The sequence below is a fragment of the Aspergillus brunneoviolaceus genome (genome assembly GCF_003184695.1).
Source record: "Aspergillus brunneoviolaceus CBS 621.78 unplaced genomic scaffold BO95scaffold_71, whole genome shotgun sequence".
In the NCBI taxonomy this organism is placed as follows: domain Eukaryota; kingdom Fungi; phylum Ascomycota; class Eurotiomycetes; order Eurotiales; family Aspergillaceae; genus Aspergillus; species Aspergillus brunneoviolaceus.
This window is the reverse complement of record NW_020290801.1, coordinates 140,338-153,248: the sequence shown is the minus strand read 5'-3', so window position 1 is coordinate 153,248 and position 12,911 is coordinate 140,338. Positions and strand designations below refer to the sequence as shown.

At 52.8% G+C, this 12,911-nt stretch overlaps 4 protein-coding genes across 4 annotated transcripts; 3 read left to right on the top strand and 1 right to left on the bottom strand.

The window, feature by feature from the left end:
• Positions 1-367: 367 nt before the first annotated feature.
• BO95DRAFT_435311 (uncharacterized protein) lies at positions 368-1,273 on the top strand (the record flags this gene model as incomplete). The annotated part of the gene is made up of 1 exon (XM_025585179.1): positions 368-1,273. The coding sequence occupies one exon, from the start codon at positions 368-370 to the stop codon at positions 1,271-1,273; it is 906 nt and encodes a 301-aa protein (XP_025438521.1).
• A 218-nt stretch (positions 1,274-1,491) lies between these two features.
• On the bottom strand, positions 1,492-3,234 carry BO95DRAFT_446451 (DUF2293 domain-containing protein). Its single transcript, XM_025587386.1, has 3 exons — positions 2,602-3,234; positions 2,302-2,424; positions 1,492-2,232 (listed from the first exon to the last, which is right to left on the bottom strand). The coding sequence occupies exons 1-3, from the start codon at positions 2,887-2,889 to the stop codon at positions 1,777-1,779; spliced, it is 867 nt and encodes a 288-aa protein (XP_025438520.1). The 5' UTR covers positions 2,890-3,234; the 3' UTR covers positions 1,492-1,776.
• A 4,658-nt stretch (positions 3,235-7,892) lies between these two features.
• Positions 7,893-10,246, top strand: BO95DRAFT_467327 (PHD finger domain protein; the record flags this gene model as incomplete). The annotated part of the gene is made up of 2 exons (XM_025589282.1): positions 7,893-9,994; positions 10,048-10,246. 2 exons carry the CDS (start codon positions 7,893-7,895, stop codon positions 10,244-10,246), a joined length of 2,301 nt encoding a protein of 766 aa, XP_025438519.1.
• Positions 10,247-10,874: 628 nt separating this feature from the next.
• Positions 10,875-12,226, top strand: BO95DRAFT_446445 (uncharacterized protein). The gene has a single exon (XM_025587385.1). It carries the CDS (start codon positions 11,348-11,350, stop codon positions 11,912-11,914), a length of 567 nt encoding a protein of 188 aa, XP_025438518.1. The 5' UTR covers positions 10,875-11,347; the 3' UTR covers positions 11,915-12,226.
• Positions 12,227-12,911: the final 685 nt, after the last annotated feature.

Sequence of the window (12,911 nt, the reverse complement as noted above, 5' to 3'; positions counted from 1 at the left end):
ATATGCCCATACATCACCAAGAAATCCAATTCCCCCAAGCCAACTCCATGACAAACCCAAAGATTATCTCCTCTTAAATCCTCCAAGAACAAAAAAGACCTTCACCGCACAGCACATAAGGCAAGATTTCAAGATAACAGAAGTACTCCTCTAAGCTCTTCCACCATGTACTCCACTGTTCCAAGGAACCCAAAGAAAAAGAAATCAGTAATGAACCCCATATATCCCTCCCAAATTTGAAAGACAATATAAATAAGCCCTCAACCCTCACACCCTCACACCCTCTCCCCCCGTCTTCTGATAGGGAACCCAGTCCAAAACAGTTGCAAGTAACACAAAAAGTGACCCATAGCAGCAACATCCAACCATGTCTCCCCCAACCCCACGCCAGATACAGCGCAGCGAGCGTTTCCGCCAGGCGGGGATGTTCTGGCACCGAACCGAGATGGGCGATGAGCAAGTCACCGTGCCCGTCTCATTTCTCAACTTCATCATCACAGCTAACAGGGACTCAGACCTCGCGCAGCGCCGGTACTTCGTCGCCGCGCGCGAGGTGCTCCGGCGCCGCTTTCTCGCGTTGATTACCGCGGGATACGAGCTTCCCATGCCGGTGCTCAGGATCTATCAGCCCCCGCCTTTTAATTCTTCTTCTGAGTCGGATTCGGACTCTGAGGGGAGTGAGAGTGAGAGTGATGATTATGAGGAAATGGAAGAGGAGGAGGAAGAGGAGGAGGAAGAGGAGGAGGAGGGCTATGCGGCTTGTGATGAGAAGAGTGTCGAGGGGTCTAGCGTCCACGCTGATGTCGACAGTGAGGATGATGACTTCGATGTGCTGAACGATTTCACTGTCAAGATGGAGTTCGTGGTGGCGGTGACCACTGTCCACGAGCCTGCTGACGTGCTGGAGAATTTGGTCGCCGGTATTGAGGAGATCATTGCAGAGATTGATAGCACGGGACGCTATTCGTACGCGGCCGCTAGAGGGCTGGTGTCGGCTCGGATCGTGAAGGATGGGCTGCCGATGCAAGAGGAGGAAGAGGAGGTTGATTCCGAGTGGACGGACGACGAGGAGTCCTTTGACGAAGCAGAGGAGTGCTGTCCTAGCGAGCCGGAACGCTCTGGTGATGATCGTAATGATCCCGAGAGCGCCGGTGAGAACGAGGACGAGGAGAATCCCATCATTTACAGTGACGATGATGTTGTGCCGCTCGATGTTGACGAGGACGCGGTGCTTGCACGCATCGCCTGGCTCCTGCAGGATGCGTTGAAGTAGAATCCTTAAGCAGCTGCCATTGTAAGCTTCCGTCGACTGTTTCTTTGCTCCTTCTTCACCGGACCTGTTCACTTCGTTTTAAGTTGTATTCTTGTACACTCTTGCTACGATTCTTGGGTGTACAAAGTTTCATTTTTAATGTAGACAATTCTAGAACAAATGTTTTTTTTTTCTTATAATGAAGATGTAAAGCTGATGATGCAAAAATGAAGTATCATTAGCCTGAGCTTGTAGTAGATTCTAATCAAGCACACAGTGTACCCCTCGTAAAGCGTCATGTGCATCCCCAACTCCATAGCCCGAAATGACACAAAAAGGAACAAAAATGGCAACTAGAGGTATCATCTATGCGAGGTGTTGCGACCTCTCCCAAGTCTAATGCTAAACGCACGAGTTGATCCGAAAAGCACATTCGTCGAGCACGCAAGAACCAGAAACGGACCGAGAACAGTCCCACAGCGGAATCCAGGAAATCAAAAAGGCAAGAAGACGGCGGATGGACATCATTTTGCTCGATTACGCAACGCGAGGGCCTTCTTCAGCGTCTCCGGATCACCGCCCTCCCATGCAGCCCGAATGGCCCGGACTAGTCCGAAGACCGCTTCGCGCGCTTCCTCCCTTGCCAGGCCCGAGTGAAGAAGGGAATCGTATGGAGTCTGTGTGTGACGGATATGCGCTTCCGCAGCCAAGATGGCCTTGCGCTTGTCCGACACGGTGGTGGCGCGTCCTACGCGGCCAGCACCTTTCAAGAAGGCATGGTTGACAATTGTCTCCAGCACGTTCTCCGGCATGAGAGGAAACTGGGTGCGAAGAAGCTGGCGGGCCTTAAGAGAGTCTCGCTCATCTCGACTCTGGACGGCCTGAGCGCGAGACTTGGCTGTTTCCGCTGCGGAGCTGCGGACGGACTCGAAGATATCGGACGGGACACGCAGGCCTATGGTGGACTTTCCTTTGTCGTCCTAAGGGTGTGTTAGTAACCATGTGGTTGCCATGGGGAAAACAGAGAGGGGGCAAAGGGGCCAACTCACATAGACTACATAGACAACCTGACGAGCCTCTTTGGTCTTACTGCGGCAATGACGTGTAATGTAGACATCGCCCTTGGGGACGAAAGTATAGTTCTGGGGACACGGGTCTTGACGGAGGCAGTTCTGGATGAGTTGGCGTATTGTTAGCGATCTATACCCTTCCCATTATGTGTCTGCGCCGGGAGCCGCAGGATCAAGATGCAAGGGCGGAGTCGAGGACTCTCGACGACGGAGTTATAGTTCCCCTCAGCAACCTCCTTCCCCGCCCCTCACGAAAAGGGACATTTACTGCAATCTCACCTTTTCCAAAGCATCCGAAGAAGGCGGAAGAATCGGTATCTTTCTTGACTTAGAAGGCTGCCATGCTGCCCGGAGCTGAGTCCCTGCCGCCTTGAATTTGGTGGTGTTCGCAGCAACTCCGAAATCGCCCCGATCGCGCTTCCTCTGAAGACTCCTTCTCCGTGCTTGTGCTAGAATCCCCCGGGGCGATGCCGGACTGGCTGCCAGGCCGACACCGGCTTTCTTGCGTTTGTCGAATCTCTTGGCGAGCTTGGGTCGGCCTTTCTTGGATCGAGAGTTGACTGGCATGCTGGATCAGAACGAGAAACTCCGGAGGAGAGCGAACGAATGCTCAAGGTCACCAGACGCAGAACAGATAGCGGTGAAATGCGAGAGAAATGACTAGGAGTCAATTAATATGCTGTATGCTCGGACGCAAGTGGTCGATCGGTGATGCAATGCTGTTTAATTCATTCGGCGGACGGAGGATTCGATAGATAAGCGAGCGCAGGATTCAGGATGGGGTTCGACTATAAGACGAGGGGTAGATGTGAAAGAGTGACACATCCATTGTGACGGAGTACAAGCTGTTTTATTCGTTCTTTGTCTTTCAAGGGTCCATAATGAGGTGTTCTGGCGCAAGACACTGCGCATTCGGTCAAGTTCAAGTTTATGATGCCCAAAGAAGATGGACAGCATTCAAGCCCCCGCGGACAAATCGGCCGCGTCGGAGGAAGATGTGGCGGTGAATAGGGAATTGTGGCTGACACTAGGCTACTGGTGACTGAATCTCAAGGCATCCAGACTGCGGGGACGGGCAACTGGTGAATTTTGACATGGAAGGCACATCATCGCCTCTACCCTCTACCACGGCATTATGGCTGATTCTGCAGCACTAAAGGAGGTTTGAGAGTACCAAGCTAAGGACCAGTGTAATACGCGGTCGCGAGTATGTCTTTGATACTTAGCACACTGTCGCACATGTTGGGATTTAGATCACTCCATGTGAGCCTTTCATTGTCTCTCATCTTGCGGACAAGAATAGCCGAGCAACATTCACAGCCACTGATAGGAGAGATGAACCCGATCTGATGGAACAGATCAGCTGAAAGGAAGTCAAAGCAATCGGTGGCCACAACTCCTGATTCGAAGCTGTTGAGTACTATTCTGTCAGCAGTTATTGCCTAGTGGTAAACCTGCTACTCCGTACTTTGCAATAGTTCTCCGAACATACTGTGGATGAACTGCATCAAGCGTATAGATCTCCCGAAGTGACAGATCACTCAGGGCCCCGGGCAACCAGCCGATTACCCCATGGAGCAAGAGCATATCGATACCTTAAGCTAAAGATAGCTGCATGTTGCTCGACAGCGTCCCGACTTCTGACTACAAGGAGCGACCGATGCTTGATTACCGCGCTGAATGTTTAGCTTTTGTTACCTGCATGAAAAGATCCGGCTACTCCACGTTCCTGTAAACGATGAAGAAGGGTTGGTGGTTCATCGGGCACTTCAAGATCCTAGTTGAACTGACAAGGGCAAGAATGTAGTTATCTGTTTGACCCTCCTGTCTCAGAACTTGCTGTGTCTGATTCCGCCCGCTCGTGTGTGTTTCGATGAGGTTTAGGGCCCTGGAGCGCTCCCATCCTGGAAAGGTATGTACTGCACGGAGTACTCCCTTGCTGATGCCTTCAACTCTAATATAGCCGAATCGATCGTTGGGAGGGGCGGTTGAACGCACACGCTGCATTCGAGACCATGCCAGGGGCTCTGGATTTATTAAATAGGATAGGGACTTGCTGTGTCTGTCCAACTGCGTAACACGGCAGGGCGTCTTAACTACTGCTGCAGGTCCCATGGCTCGCGTGCAGGTCTAGCGGCTAAACGATTGATGGACGGTAAATTAGTTGGTCATGGGTGAAGCTGAAAAGGACAAGAGTCACCAAAACTTTTGCCCCTTAGGCCGACCACGGTGAAGACCAATCAATAATGGATTGGATGAGGGGTGACAATCAGAGCTGAGCAGGGACATGCCTAGTGCTGAGTGAGTCCGTATGTGTATGGGTGATAGAACATTGAACTAGACCATAATAATTCGACCAGTCCACCATCGGAGTGCCACTGTTCTGCCTAGGATAGGCTCCCCTTTCCCGGGCCGGGGCCTGGTCCCCAACCCTCTTTCCGACCAATGGTGGCTCGCCAGGATCACAACCGGTCGTTGCTGCAGCGGCAGACGGTGCAGCGCAAGTTATCCCCAAAATCACTGTGGCAGTCCGTGATTGTGCCCGAGATTAGTCTAGACTTAATTGGTGTCGGGGCGACTCACGCGGCGTCCGATCGCGCTGAGAGGGAGACACTTATCCCAAAGAGGTTATATTACATCCGGGTCGGATCTGGCCTGGACAGATTGGAGGGGTGAGCATGTCTACTACCTAGGTAGGTACTTAGTACGTAGTTCTCAATGCTGAAAGTGTCTGCCGAACATAAAATGCACAGATTGAAATTGAGCAAATCCATTTTGTTTGTTCGTGCTTGTGCCCCCGTTTGTATGTGTCTTATGTATCTTTTGTGTTAGTTGAGGCAGTGAATGATTGTGTCTACATTTTCTGTCACCACGCCTCACCCGAGACCGAGTGGATAGCTGCAGCGGAGAGACGAAAGGCTAGCTAGCCTCAAGAATGGCCTAGCTGTCCAAGTTCAGGAGTTGGCATAATCAGGGCCACTTCTCTGACTTTAGTGACCACCATGTCGTCATTGCTGCCCCGATTCAGGGCCAAGACGAACCGAGGAAAGGAAATTAATTTCGGACAGTTCGAGCTCGCGCCGTCTCTGCTCGTTGCTCCAGCGCCCCCAACTCCCCGGTACTTACTTTGCTACAATCGCAGTCGGACATGGAGCTGAACGAAACAGAATCCCGAGGATGCTCGTGGTCTAGTCCAGCCGAGTCGAGTCGAGTCGAATCAATCAAACAACCCCAGGGCGTTCGAGGGTCGTTTAGTCTAGTACGTAGTGTTCAGGAACGGGTTGCAAGGCTCCATCCACCCCCCCCTCCCTTTACCCCGTCGCCTAATGTAGGCTGGATCGAAAACAACCTGGGAAGGGAGTCTTCATCAAAGCGAACCTTGTCGAGAGATCTCAGACTCCGAGATGAGGTGGGGGTTGATCAGGTTGGGGATCGATCGACGGCGGCTCAAGGCCGGCAGAAAGCTTCAGCGGGAGATATATCAATCTGAAAATGGGCAGAAAAGATGGAGACTCGATGCTGTCACTTGTGAAATGTAGGTCGGGAGTGCTTCAAGTGTTCAATAGAAGGATTGATGAAGGTGTCAGCTCCCAGTAAAGCAGCTGAGCCAGTCAGCCAACAATTGCCAGCAGCGATCGTGCGGGAGAAGGAGATAAGACGATCCACGGGAATTGGACCGTCGTTCCTTGTTCTGGAAAACCTCCTCGGGCGCTTTGAACCCCCTAGAGCTGTAGCTTCGTCCGTGTAATCTGTGGGAGGCCATGAGCTTCTTGAATTCTTCTTTCTTTACTTCTTTATTGCTAGGTTGCCGGTCTGGGGAATGAATGAGGCGGATATTGTTCTAGCGGGGGGTGGTGCATTGATCGTTCAGGGCCAGCCCCGGAAATCCGTATATGAACCCGCGGAACCTCGATCGCTAATGGAGCCCGATTCATATCACGACTGGTTCTTCTGCTCTTTGCACTGCGAACGGAGTCTATTCAGCAGTCTATGATGCCGAGTCTTGCAATATCTTGCACTCTTCCTTGTCCTCATGGCATAGTTTAACCACAAGCTTGCCCGAGTGAGCCGGCCGAGAGATAATCTTTCCATCAAGATGCCGAATCTCTACCACTACCGGATAGAGGGTGGAGGAAGATCGGGAAGGAGCATGCTGGTTGGAAGACCCTCGATTGATGATGACGGATGCAAGTACTATAGAGAAAGATGACTGAAAGACTAGCAGCTCAAAGGCTCAAGTGTCATATAGTAGAGACACGATCGAACGAGAATGAAATGGCAGCAGAACCGGTCCTGGGGTTCATCCTTCCGTAGTCTTTTTTTTTCCCCTTCATTGAAAATGGTTCCCCAGTGGATCTGCGGATGTATGTAAAAAGAAAAAAAAAGAGGGCAAGAAAAAAAAAAACTGTCAAATTATTACCAAATTACAAACAGAGGAAAACGAAAACACAAAATTCAATTGCTTCCCTTTCTCAATCAATTCAATTACTTCCTTCCTATTTGAACCACTGCCCTCCTTGACTGTCTCCTTGGGAACGAACATACAGTAGTCACTACCTAGTGATAACTACAGTTCACAGCTGCTACAACAACGACTATTGCCTCCGGTGCAGGGACTACTACTACCTACCGACTGACGAACCGAACCTCCTCCCTCAAGAACCAAGGACCAGAGAAGAGACAAATTGAAGGAAACGAACACACATTCCGTTGGAGCACCTTTTGTTCAGCAGAAGCTCTATTCTACCATTCTTGGAACCTTTCTCTTCTTTCTCTTCTTACTCTTCTTACTCTTCCTACTACTAAATTACTTCCCCCTCTCACAACAACCACTTAACCTACCACCACCACTTCCTACCCTTCCCTCCCTCCTTCCCTCCTCCCTTTCCTCTCATTACGATCCTCCTTTGTCCACCCCCTCCTCTCTCCTCTCCCTCTTTCTCCTCCCTAGAACTGCTTCCGGGATTCATTTCCCTGCCTCTCCTCCCGATTCGACTACTATGTGCTAGACCGTCAAATCCTCCTTTCCCGTCCGCTCAGTCCTTCGAGGGGTCCCAACGCAAAGCTCGAGTTCTATGACCCCCGGGCAACTTCACATTCGTCGGCAACTTCGATCCCTACCGAAACCCCTCTCCCCGAACATTCCTGACGACTCGCAAAAATCTCGAAAAAATCTACGAGAGGGTTGCCTGGCAGCTTTGCAATTGAATGGTTGCTGGGATCACAAAGTTGCTGACATGAGTTGGGATCACCCCGTTCACAGGTATGTGGGATTTGATTCATTCAATTCTCTCTCTCCCCTACCTACACATACGGCACCACGGGCTGGCACAAGCGGGGTTGCTTTGTCTTCTTTATTCCACTCCACCTCACTTGAAAGCCACTTATTCAATACTTGTGCTTGCGTGCTTGTGTGCTTCAATTCTGCAGCCCCCCACCCCCAGCTTTCTATGTGTATATAGTTGGCCCATATATACGATTTGTCCTCTCTGGCCGGCCCTAGGCTGGTTCCGCGGAGCTTTCTGTCGAAACTCCGCAACTCCCCCCCGAAGTAGCCGCTCATGTGCACAATGATACTAACAGAGCCGTCCTTTACGTTCAGCTTCAGCTATCCAAACGGTGAACCTCAGACCCCAACGAGGACTCCTCCGACGACCACAATCTTCGGTGATTCGGCCTTTCAGACCCCCAAACTCGAGTCCAGCTTCTTCGATCCCCGAGTCACTTGGGACACCTCCGATCCCTATGCCTCCAGTCCGGAATTTCTCCGGACACCCCAGAAGTTCGGTATAAGCACCCCTTCGATCAATCCTCTCCGATTGCCAGACACTGGGCCCGACCGACCGTTAGATGCAGACCCCAACCTGAGGAGCGCCAAAGCGGCGGAGCAGGACACAGATACAGCGAAACGACGCCGGCCGTCCAAAGCCAATGGGTTTATCGGGGAGGACGGTCCGCGGACGGTGGACTCAGCCAAGTCTGCCGCCACCATACAGACACCCCCGCCAAGCAGCGCTTCTCGAAAGAAGATGACTGAGTATGGCGAGGGCAAGGGCACTGGGCGACGTACCTCCGCTTCCAGTGCGGTGGGCGGTCATCTGGAGACTCCTAGCCGGATAATGGGTGCCTCGCCTCAGTTGTTCAATTTCACCTCCTCCCCAGATCCGTTTCAACTGGGATCGATGAATCCCTCCGCATCCCCTCTATTTCCGCAGCAGAGACTTTTCTGGGATCATGACTTGGGAAATCATGGGGTAGGCATGGGTCTTTCGACCAGCGGTGTCGATCTATTCGCTCCGCAAACCAGTGGCCCCTTCCAGCTCAACCCTCCACCTCTGCAGGATGCCCATATCCCTCAGTTGCCCACCATCGAGGGTAGTATGGAACTTCCAGAGTTCAATACCCACGGCTATAACTTCTCGTCAACCACCACGACCGACGCCGCACTGTTCCCTGCCCCATTCTCTACTTCTCCTCGTCTACCGATCACGAAAGCTGAGGATCCAGCCATGTTTCTCAGCTCTCCAGCACGTCGTTTTGGGGGACCCCAGCCGACTCCTGAGAAGAGACTCTTTGGTCGGCCTACCAGACAGCCCTACCATCATCAGACCGAGGAGTCGAAGCGGGAAGAACTCCGTCGGGCACAGAATGTACACCATCCACTCGCCCCGTTCGATCTCGAAGAGGACGATGACTACACTCCTCGACAGGCCCGGCCGACGCTGACCCGTAGTGTTACTCATACGGCTATCACGTCTTCTCGCCCCAGTGCTGGGAGCACGATGTCTTTGACAAATGGCATTCGCAAAAGCCCATCGAAGGGCCGCCTGTCGCCTGTTAAGTCTATGCGGCAGTCGATGCCCCGCTCAACGTCTGCGGCCAGCGTACCTACACGTTCTCAGTCAGTAGTTCTCCGGATCGGACGCGACGGTCGAGCCAAGACCGAAATGCAGCCCGTGCAAGAGGCAGCGACTGGATTGACAGATCCTATCACCGCCATGGACCTGGAGGGCTCCACAACAGAGAGCGAGTATGACTCGGTCGATTACTCTGAATACCCCATCATCCCTAGCCGCAACCCCTCACTCGCCTTCTCAGATGCTGGAAGGTCAGTGACGGGCCGTAGTGACTCGGGTTCACGGCCTCACTCAAAGGGCTCCTACACCTCGACGGCAGCATCGTCCCAGTCGGGGCGGATGTCCCCATGGAATGGATCTTCTCGCGGACTTTCCCGCCGGCCCCAGTACAAACCTACTCTGGATGACTGGAAACGGACCCCGAAAAGACAGACTGGCATGCTTCATTCAGATCTGTCCTATCTGAGTGCCGGATCGCTGGGGGAGCCCTTCGATGATGTGGATGAGGACAGTGGCGATGCCCAGCATGCCCTCCGGAAGGTGTTGCAAGAGCGTGGACGTCCGCTTCGGCCTCACACTGTCAGCTACAGCTCGCGGATAGGTCGTGCCAATCGTTCTCTGGCCCACCTTCGGTCGTCACCGCCGCGATTTGGCGCCGAACTGGATCTCGCTACGCGGACGATGAACACGTCTCCTACAACGATGACGGACCCTGACATTGCAACACCGATCACTGATCGGTTTAGTAACCCAAGCCGGGGAACCAGGTGTGTTTGCAATTCCATGGACAACGGTGGTCACCTGATGATCCAATGGTAAGTAGTCCTGAACGCTATAGCAGTCCTTTCCTAGCCTGACTTAGGGACAGTGAATCATGCAGTCACTGGTTGCATACCAAGTGTGTTGGTCTTGAACGGGCCAATCTCCCCTCTGTTTATGTCTGCGTCTTCTGCGCTGCACAGACTCCCACTCGGAAGAATAATCGTGTTCGAGTTCCTGTTGGCGGAGTCGGCCATGGCCACGGCCCCCCCTCACCCTTGGCCCATAAGTCCTACCGGTTCCGTTGAAATGCCGTGAACTCGAACACGCTGGTACGACTTGCTTTCTTTACTCCTCGACATCCATTAACCTTCAATACCCTTCATCTCATGCTATCATAACCCAGACCCATACTCCTCTCTACCCAAGGAGCAGAGTGTCCCCACGACTCTGGGTCTCCTTTGTCATCTTGTCCTGGATTTAGACATACCCCTTTTCCTTTTCTGAAACATATCATCTCTTTCCGGGCGCCTCTGTGTTTACATCACCGCAGTGATGAGGGTTACCCCTTACTATGTTCTTAATCGTCCGGCAAAGGGCCACGTGATACCTTGTATTCTGTATGTAGCCGACGCTGATCACCAAGAAATACACTCAATGATAATGAACAACTTTCTGCACGAGTCGATGGCAGGAAGAGCACAGTAGGGTCTCACTGCTATTGATGTCAACTGTTCCAGTGTAGCTTATACATATCTAGACTTAGATTTTCCCAAAACCTACTAGGATCTTAGACTACATATATACGTACCCTGCCGTATAATAACTACTCTAAAAATCAAGCAAGTTATACAAAGTATAAGAACCAATATACGGTCCTAGTTATATAATATAATATCTAGGTATTTCCCGAGGGTATTCTGTCTCTTCTAGCATCGATTAGTCTTAATTCTAGCGGTGTTAGACTAAAATAACGGAGCAGTGATTGAACTTGTTGTTCCACTGCATCTGACCCCCTATTCCTGTCCAACCTACTATTCAGTACAGGTCACCTTGACAATGCCACCAGTCACTCGCTCCACGCGCCGCAATCTTCCCACCTTCCTCCAGGAGCCATCAGCTCGCCAGTCAACCACGTCTCCGCCGCTGCGCCTGAGCGAACCCACTCGTACCGGCAACCCCGGCCTCCTCGACTGGATTTCCGTAACTCCGGCCCTCATCTGGGACCATGCCAAGCAGACCGATGCGATCGACGAATTCTTCGACCAGCTACGGGGACATCATAGCTCCGTCGCCCTCCGACTCCAGCGCTCCCGCTCCCTCGAAGCCCCGAACACCGAATATCTCATGATCGGTTCGTCGATCCTGCCCCGTCCACTGCACCAGTTCTCCCCCGGGAGGGCATCCTAATGAGACCCCCAGAATGGAGCCACGCTTCCACGCGAGCCAAATTCATCGACTCAGACCACTACACCTCTTTGATGGATCTCCTCGGACGATTGACACAGGGTAGATCCGTGCACCTCGCCCTGGTGGACTTCTCGGCCACCACGCGCCAGTACGCCTTCCACCTCGACACCCGGGGCCCCGTCGACCACTTCGAACTCCTGATGGTCTACTTCCCCCGCCACCTGTCCGAGCAGCAGACGAGAGCACTCACGCACTGCGATCGGCCGTTCCTTCTGCGCGGCTGGTTCCCCGGCCAGCCGTGTGTGGAGATCGAGCCGCACCCGGTCTACCAGTTGGTTGACTGGACGCGGGGGTGGTTGGTTGACACCACTGGTGCTGGTGCTGGTGCTGGTGCTGCCGCCGTGGACTTCCAGGGCCATCGCGGGGCGCAGTGCCTGATCTACTTTCTGCGGCGGAATGGGCGGGCCGGGGAGAAGAGCTACAAGTCGATCCGCGAGACGCATGCGGTGGATTGGTGGGGGGAGTTTTTGGCTCGGTTGGAGGAGCTGGGGATGTTGGGTGTGTGAGAGTCAGCATGTGCAGTTTTATAGACGTTCGCATTAGCAGTACGGTTATCTATGGTGAGGCTTGTCGTGTTCTCTTTGTTTGGTTGGGATGAGAATGAGTACTTAGGAAGGTTTATATGGCTTGTTCTTTTATGCCAGTCTGCCTATCTTGTCTAGAACTAGATATCGCAATCTTTGGGGGCCAGAAAGAAAGCAAGTGAATGCCAAGCTGGCTCCATCGTTCATCTTAAGTTGCATCCTTCAGGCCTGAGAACTGAGTCAGGATTCTCGTCGCGCGAGCTGAGCATCATAGCGCAGGTGGCTCTCTCGAACCCTGATCAATCTTATTTAGGAGGACTGGCATCCACCTTGCGATCAACAACCGGGCGCGAACATGGGCACTAGAGACCGAGGGTTGGCACCTGGCCAGGCTGCGCAAGAGGCGGTGAGGGAGGCAAAAAGCACATACCAGAGCACACTCGACCCTGCACTGTCTGTAGCGTTTGGAGTACAGCTCACGCAGTAACTGGGATCCCCAGGCTGCGGATGCTGCGCCGCATATTCTGGTCTTAGAACAAATTGTGGCTTCAGGAGCCCTAATCAGTGGCAGAGAGGGAGAACACGGGCTGGTGGAGGACTGACAGTGGTATATCCATGGCCGTTGTGCATAAATTAAGAAAATTCCTCGCCCCGGTTTGTAGCTGTCGCTGCAGTCTTCCAGGACCAGCAAATCAACTCAATCTAGCCAAGACCCGAGACCACACCGACCGAAAGCAAGCAGATGCCAGCCGGGCCTCAGTAGTAGGCATCGTATCTCGCTGCCTCTGCTGCGTTCTTCCACAAATGAGTCTCTATCTTTGGCGGTGGAGGCTGGGGAAAGCTTACTTGGGAGGCTTCGTGGTGAACACCTTCAGCCTGATCTCTGCAACATGCCTGGCTTCAGTGAGTCGACCACGTGCTGTGGACATCGGCACGTTGATTGATGCCCCTGCAATTCCTGCGATTTCTTGCAGACTTC

Coding starts and splice junctions, on each gene's coding strand:
- BO95DRAFT_446451 (XM_025587386.1), bottom strand. CDS start 2,889: ATGCCAGTCAACTCTCGATCCAAGAAAGGCCGACCCAAGCTCGCCAAG. Junction 2,425..2,601: donor CTTCGGATGCTTTGGAAAAG/GTGAGATTGCAG, acceptor CAACTCATCCAG/AACTGCCTCCGTCAAGACCC. Junction 2,233..2,301: donor AGGTTGTCTATGTAGTCTAT/GTGAGTTGGCCC, acceptor ACACACCCTTAG/GACGACAAAGGAAAGTCCAC.
- BO95DRAFT_446445 (XM_025587385.1), top strand. CDS start 11,348: ATGAGACCCCCAGAATGGAGCCACGCTTCCACGCGAGCCAAATTCATC.